This window comes from Agrilus planipennis, unplaced genomic scaffold, assembly GCF_000699045.2.
Source record: "Agrilus planipennis isolate EAB-ADULT unplaced genomic scaffold, Apla_2.0 scaffold21, whole genome shotgun sequence".
Lineage (NCBI taxonomy): Eukaryota > Metazoa > Arthropoda > Insecta > Coleoptera > Buprestidae > Agrilus > Agrilus planipennis.
This window is the reverse complement of record NW_020439030.1, coordinates 28,036-34,860: the sequence shown is the minus strand read 5'-3', so window position 1 is coordinate 34,860 and position 6,825 is coordinate 28,036. Positions and strand designations below refer to the sequence as shown.

Here is a 6,825-nt window from a genome sequence, read left to right as displayed (position 1 = left end):
ATATATATATATCAGACGTATTTTGATTTCACTACCTAGCAAAAAAGTAATAAAATAAAAACTGAATTCTAAAAATCAAACTTAATATAAAATATAAACACAAACAATTAAAACTAAAAAAACATTTACAAAATCGTTTTGAAATTACAGCATGCATTAAATAAACCTTAAAGTAGTTTAAGTAATAAATTAAAATACGAAATCAATTTAAGAATGAAATATATTATTTTTGCTCTTTCCTTATTTGCTTGCAAAATAATTAAAATTAATTTGTGATACTTATGGCGCTATCTGTGACAGAATAGTAAAAGCTTCGTCATTTTAAGCATTCATTTAATACATTAAGCGCCATCTGTCATCGCATGAGCTGAACACGAAACTCAATAATAGTACATATCTCTGTAGCCGTTATTTCATAAATATTAGGCGCGAATGCTTATAAAATACAAAATCAGTTCCCAATTTTTAAAAGTATGGATTAAATGGACTAGTCTCGTAAAAATTAATCTGTTATTAATTTGAAATGAAACAGAAGGTAGCAATAACTTTAAATTTGGATACAAAAAACCCTCAACCCCAATATAGTGATTGAAATTTTGCTGGGCACTAGTAGGTGACACATTTAAATAATTGAATAAACAAACAAATAAAAGCACTTGATTTTCTTTCACAAGTAATGTTTTTTTACATTTATTCTTGAAATACATTTGTAAATTGATAAATAGCCATTTTAAAGGTTGCCTATTGTAAATAAATCTTTGAAATTGATATTTCCCAACGTATAAATAGATTGCAAGAATAAATATCACTTAGTTTAGAATTTTTGAAAATGGTTTAACAACTGAAACATATAACAGTAATTTTGAAACGTATATTTGTGAAAAGATAAAATGTTTTCATTCATTTATTTATTCAATTATTTAAAATTTTCATGAAACCTAGACTCACAATAAGTTAAATATGTATCCAGTTATTTGATGCTACAAAAGCAGGACAGTTACTTTAATCTAAAACATTGCGCTATAATAAAAATTATTACAAACGTTTCTACGTATTTTGATTCATTTCATAATATTCAAATAGACATTTTAATCGTAAATATGTGAAAGGATAAATTAAACAATTACTTTGTAAACTCATTTTTATGAAGAAAAAATATATAATATACAGGCACTAAAATTACAATTATCAGCACAATAGATTATGGATAACAAAATATTCCTAACAATAACAATTACATATTTATTAAAAAATTACAACACTAGAACCATCTATTTAAGGCCTGACTTAATCTGACACGCTATGTTAGTGTATAAGGTGTACAGGTATATTGCGATTAAAATTATAATGTTAAAGATAAATTAATAAATACGTGATTACAACGTAAAAAATGAGACTATAGGGGGGATTAGACAAAATAGGAATATCATGGAAATAACATCACCTTCCTTACCAGCCAGGAGGTTTTTGATAGTTGGTTGGTGGAGGCTGTTGGGGTGGATAATTGGACGGTCCTTGATAGTTTTGGGGCCCTTGAGGAAATCCTGAATAGTATGAAGATGCTACAACAAATTTTAATTATTATTAACCATCCAAAGGGTAAATAAATTCTCAGTTCAGATACATAAATATGCATTCTTTTTTCTTTAAATAAATTACATACATAATATAAATGGTTAGTTTTGTTTCGCTAAGGGAAACTACCAAGATCCCTACATGGTGTAACCCCAAAAAAAATATGCACTATAAAATTTAAATGCACTTACCAGGATAGGGAAGCGTAGAGTATGGGTTATAGCCAGATGGTAACGGAGGCGGAGCGTACGACGGATATGGAGTGTTTACAGAAGCACCATAGGGGACAGGCATTCCAGTAACGTAAACAGGATACGGTAATGTCGTCGGTACTTGAGAAGGTGGTGGTGCTTGAGGAGCTCCACTAGCAGATGCCTCATCTTGCTTCGCACCTGCATAAAACAATAAATACTTTCTTATTGTATTAATACTAAAAATAAGTATGCAATTTATTTTTATTACAAAAATTTATTAAGATTTAAAAATAAACCCATACTACCGTAGTAAGATGGTGTACTTGGAGTAGGAGGTGGAGCAGATCTACTGGACTCTTGGGTTAAATCTTTCAATAGTTCCTCTTTTTCAGTTTTACGTGCAAAACAATAATCAGATATTTTGTTTTGGAATACAACCAAGAGCTGAAAATAAATTAAAAAATTAAAATAAATGACATCTACACAATACAAAAAAATTATTAACTGAATTTAAAAGCAAACACTATATATTTTTAAGCGAGGTTCGTCATCACATTTGTCAGTTTCTAATAAATATAATAGTACGTGGTCAAACCAAACAAAAAGCTGTTCTTACCTGAGTCAAATCATTATAAAACTTTGTGCCCTCTTTCAGGTTGTTCTGTAATTCCCTAAAAGCATCATGGGCTGCAGCCAATTGACTGAGCATATTTTCTCTGCTGCTGGCACCTGTACCGCTTTCACGAGCAAAGTCAGCATGAGCAGACTAAAAATAAAGAAAAAAACGATAAAATACTGATAGCTTCAAACATTTAACTTTCCAATTTTTTAGCTTATCAAACTTACTTGTATTTTAGCGACCAATTCTTCCTGTTTTGCAATACTTTCTTTGACTTGTTTTTGTAAGGGCCCAAATGTTTGTCCTATATTCTCCAAGGAAAGTGCTGGTTCGTTTATTGTCCCATCACTTGCTAAAGCTGCTAAAAATTTGTCTTTCATGTCGATCGTTGCACTCTTCAGTTCCGATTCGATAACATCGCGTTCTGCTTTTAACGTTTCAACCTTAAATTTGAACATAATTTAATTTAATACAAATTATTGAGAAATACAATGTTAATAACAGTGAATAGAATGTTACCTCTTCCATAAGTTGTCGTAAAACAGTTACTGCATCACAATTGCTAACACAGCCCCCAGCACTCTTAGGCACTGCGTTCTGTAACTCCTCAGGTGATTTACTCAACAGCTCCATGCCAAACTTATGTTTTTCGAACTTCTCTTGAACTGACTTATCGGCCTAAAAATCACATCTTTAAAACACTACTCTAAGAAAATTAGTGAGTAATTAATAATTACTTAGTGGTTGGATATTTCAGAACTTACTTCGATGGCATTATTGATTATTTGCCTATATTTGGCAGCATTCGAACGAAACATTTCAGTCAATTTGTCCGAAGGTGTTCTGGTCCATTTCTCCTTGAATTGAGCACGCAGAGATTCGTCAGCCTGTTTTTCTTCGTTGAGCATTCGCTCGGCCTAAAATTATTTCTTCTAATTCGTTTCTTCATCATTAATAATTTCCACATTAAATAATTAACGAAATTAAAATGAGAATTCAAACCTCATCTAAAATTTCCTGATTTCTCTTCAATAATTCAGGCAATTCTGCAATCAAACCTTGAAGGGACGAAATTCCACCCAATTGGTTCACAGCCGCCGCTTTATCTAAGATAGATGGAGGAAGCTGATTACCCTCTGTTGACTCTATGGCTGCCGGTAAATTTAGTGAAGCTAAAATGCTAAAATAAAGCTTTTAAAATTACAAAATAAAAACAAGAAAAATATATTGAGTATGTACCTGTTTAACAACTGCGTTGCATCTCTAAGTTTAGATATTTCGACCCCTTGCACTTCATTTTTGCGAAGATCGTACGCTGCAAGAGCCTGATGTACAGAAACTGGCACAAGCTCACTGAATAGGTCTGTAAAGTAATTTTCAGTTTAAAATATTTCCATAACTTGAACATATACAATAACTTTTCAAACAAAAAATAAAATCAATGATAATATTTTATTTAAAGAGTCAAAACAAAAAATTAACATTCTATAAATGAGAGATAAAATTAACAGATCATTACAACTTATCTTAAAAAAATTACAATACTACTATGTCTTATAAAACCGAAACGATAAAAAATGTTAGTAATAAGATTCTAATGGCATACGAAATGTAAAAATAAAAGTTTAGTATAAATGAATATCACATTACAGCTTGGCAAAGTCTATGTCATTTTTTTGAGCATATCAATATTCCATCTTTATTGCGATGACTAACTGTATTAAATTCTATTTGTGGGTTTGTTAATGCCACATTTTTATTATCATTAAGAAACATCATTGGAAGATCAATTCTGGATACCATGCTGCAATAGAAACAAGGATCTCACTTCTTCGATGGTAATACAAAATGAGCATTAACAAACTGTAAAGTTTTAGAAAGACATGCGAGTTTTTGTTTTCATGATGTTTCTTTGATGTTTTAATGAATAAAAGTATATTGTTACCTTTGAAATTCTGACTCAAGGGATGCGTAAGAGGTAAAGCTTTGGCTAACTGTGCTCTACCAATAGGTTCTAATGAATTAATATCAGGAATGCGCTCGTGATAAATGAAATCGTTATCTTTCTTGGCCTCAGTCAGGTTTCTCTGAGCTTTAGCTGCCATATCTTGGAACATTGTACTATTTCCAGATCGTGACTGAGCAGCTTTAAAAAGTTCAACTGCTTGCTAAAAATTAACAAACAATGAAATCCCAAATACTACATTAATGTTCAAAAATTTAATTCTTACTGTTAATCTAGCTATTTCTTCTCCAATTGATTTATTACTTTTGCATACTAAACTTTGGTAATATTCTGCGATTGCATGAAATCCAGCTTGCTTCCCGGCTATCTACAACAGGTTAAATTTATATTACTTAAGTATTTATTATTCAGAAAAAAAAATCAATGTAACTCACTGTTGGTATCCATTCTTTGTCCCACAAGGGTTTTAAGTTTTCCTTTTGAAACTGTTTCAAGCATTCTGCATACAAATCTTCACAGTATGCAGCTAATTTTGCAATAACTTGGTCTTTCATTTTATCTGCAAAAAACATTGAAAAGATAAAGATAAAGGCATCACAAAAGTTAAATCAAACTGTATAGGATTTCCACTGCTTTGATTAAAACTACTTTTCATGAAAATTTTATAATTCCCTGAAATTGTTAAATTTTCTAAATACAGTAGACACCCTACTATATAAAAATTATATGTTTATACCAAGAATTGCCTTTTGAACAAAAATTTCCTGTGCCTGGGCCAGCATCAATGCTGATAATGCCCCCAAAGTATCAGGGTTCAAATCAGGTGTAGGATCTTGTTGGATAGCAACAATAACAATTGATTTCAGGTGATTGAAGATACCAGCAGCTTGCTAAAAATATATTGCATTCTTACAGCTCCCATTCAACTTAATAAAAAAAATAATCACAATAGAATGTTCTGTATAGTTATTACCTGCAAAAGTTTTGCTGCAAGTTTAAGTCCATTATCATTGTCAACTCCTTGATTAGCTGCAACTGCACTTTGTAAAGCTGCTATATTGAATAATATACAAACTTTTTCATAAGCAAGTGAAGCTATTGCTAAAATCGACAAAATTATATATAAAATTTAGGCTCAAATTAAATTCTGAAGAGCTTACTTAGGCTAATTCTAGAACCAAAAATGGAGCCCTTATCAAATGCATCTTTCCATTTAAATGGTATTTGCACTTCCTGTACTGGTAATTTACTTTCAAGTGCAACCAACTGATCATAATAACTACAATGATAAGATGACGTGTACAGAAGAAAAATAAAACATGAATTGCATGATTACTCACCCATACACTATTTCTAATGAACTTTCATACTTTTCAAAGGCCCTCCAAATTGCGTTATTTCTAAGTTTAGACAATTCGTTTATTTGATCACTATAATCTTCTGGATTATCCGCCGTGCTATACCTTGACTGAATTAGATTTTTTAACGGCTTAATAATATCGACTTCTGAAGGTTTCTTAAGGGGAATTGATATTAAGTCGCTCATTTTCTATCAATTTCTTATTGTGCCAAATTTGCCAAATCACTGATAATTTTGACATAAACCTAATTCTCTAAAAACCTACACAATTATAATTTACAACGTACAATTACCGATGATAAAAACTAACAATTTTATAAATGAGTAACAACACCACGTGACCTTTGTTCAACTTAACTGTCATCTACTATTTTCAGAATGTGTCGAAATGTCTAAAGTAACGTCGAAAAAAATTGCCCTTTTTAGTAACAAATTTATAGTTTTCCTTCATTATTATTCAATTTTTAGTTTACATTCATTTTTAAGTGAAGAATATTAATGAAAGTCGTATTATAGAGAAGGCAAAGCTTGAAAAATTCAATAACTCATTACTTTTTCTTCTAAATTAGAATTTTAATTATTTTAATTCACAATTTTGGAGTTATTTTGAGGTAACCTAAAAATATTTATATTCATATATGTGATCATGTTGGTGACCAAATCTAAACATTTAGTATTTTTGTACAGGATTTGCACTATAATACACTATATAAAATCCTCTGAAATAGTGCAATTCTAGTAACAAGAACTGAAAAAATATAAATAAGAAAAAGCAATTTATAATTTTAAGTCATGTTCACAGAATATGAAAGCTGTTCCCATTTTAGGTTACGTAAAATGTTACGCAGACACACCCACAATGAAAATTTCAAATTTTACGCGCTAAACATAAACATTTTTATTAATGCTTCTTATTGAAATTAGATTTTTTCTTGTCTTGGTAAAAAAACTTACTTAAATGTCTGCGGATGTATTTCCGGTTTTCAAGTCTGATTGTGAGCCAACATTCATAACAATACATGTACAAATATTTTTTTTCGAAAAACCATGCCTTTTATTGATGCGCACTAAATAGTAGAAAATAATATTAAGTAAGAAATACATTTTTAAT

At 30.4% G+C, this 6,825-nt stretch overlaps 3 protein-coding genes across 3 annotated transcripts in view; 1 reads left to right on the top strand and 2 right to left on the bottom strand.

The window, feature by feature from the left end:
• LOC112905006 (programmed cell death 6-interacting protein-like) overlaps window positions 1-1,140 on the bottom strand; it is a 4,861-nt gene extending 3,721 nt beyond the window's left edge. The window contains exon 1 of the mRNA XM_025976493.1: window positions 1,128-1,140. Within this exon, the coding sequence (XP_025832278.1) occupies window positions 1,128-1,140 (13 nt within the window). The remainder of the gene's footprint in view (window positions 1-1,127) is intronic.
• Window positions 1,141-1,227: 87 nt separating this feature from the next.
• On the bottom strand, window positions 1,228-6,075 carry LOC108741087 (programmed cell death 6-interacting protein). The gene is made up of 16 exons (XM_025976529.1): window positions 5,695-6,075; window positions 5,515-5,633; window positions 5,328-5,455; window positions 5,091-5,244; window positions 4,789-4,913; window positions 4,620-4,721; window positions 4,334-4,556; window positions 3,628-3,751; window positions 3,391-3,568; window positions 3,153-3,305; window positions 2,908-3,066; window positions 2,616-2,831; window positions 2,386-2,535; window positions 2,075-2,213; window positions 1,767-1,967; window positions 1,228-1,562 (listed from the first exon to the last, which is right to left on the bottom strand). The coding sequence occupies exons 1-16, from the start codon at window positions 5,898-5,900 to the stop codon at window positions 1,450-1,452; spliced, it is 2,490 nt and encodes an 829-aa protein (XP_025832314.1). The 5' UTR covers window positions 5,901-6,075; the 3' UTR covers window positions 1,228-1,449.
• Window positions 6,076-6,102: 27 nt separating this feature from the next.
• Window positions 6,103-6,825, top strand: part of LOC108741105 (forkhead transcription factor HCM1-like) — an 8,799-nt gene continuing 8,076 nt past the window's right edge. The window contains exon 1 of the mRNA XM_025976527.1: window positions 6,103-6,111. Within this exon, the coding sequence (XP_025832312.1) occupies window positions 6,103-6,111 (9 nt within the window). The remainder of the gene's footprint in view (window positions 6,112-6,825) is intronic.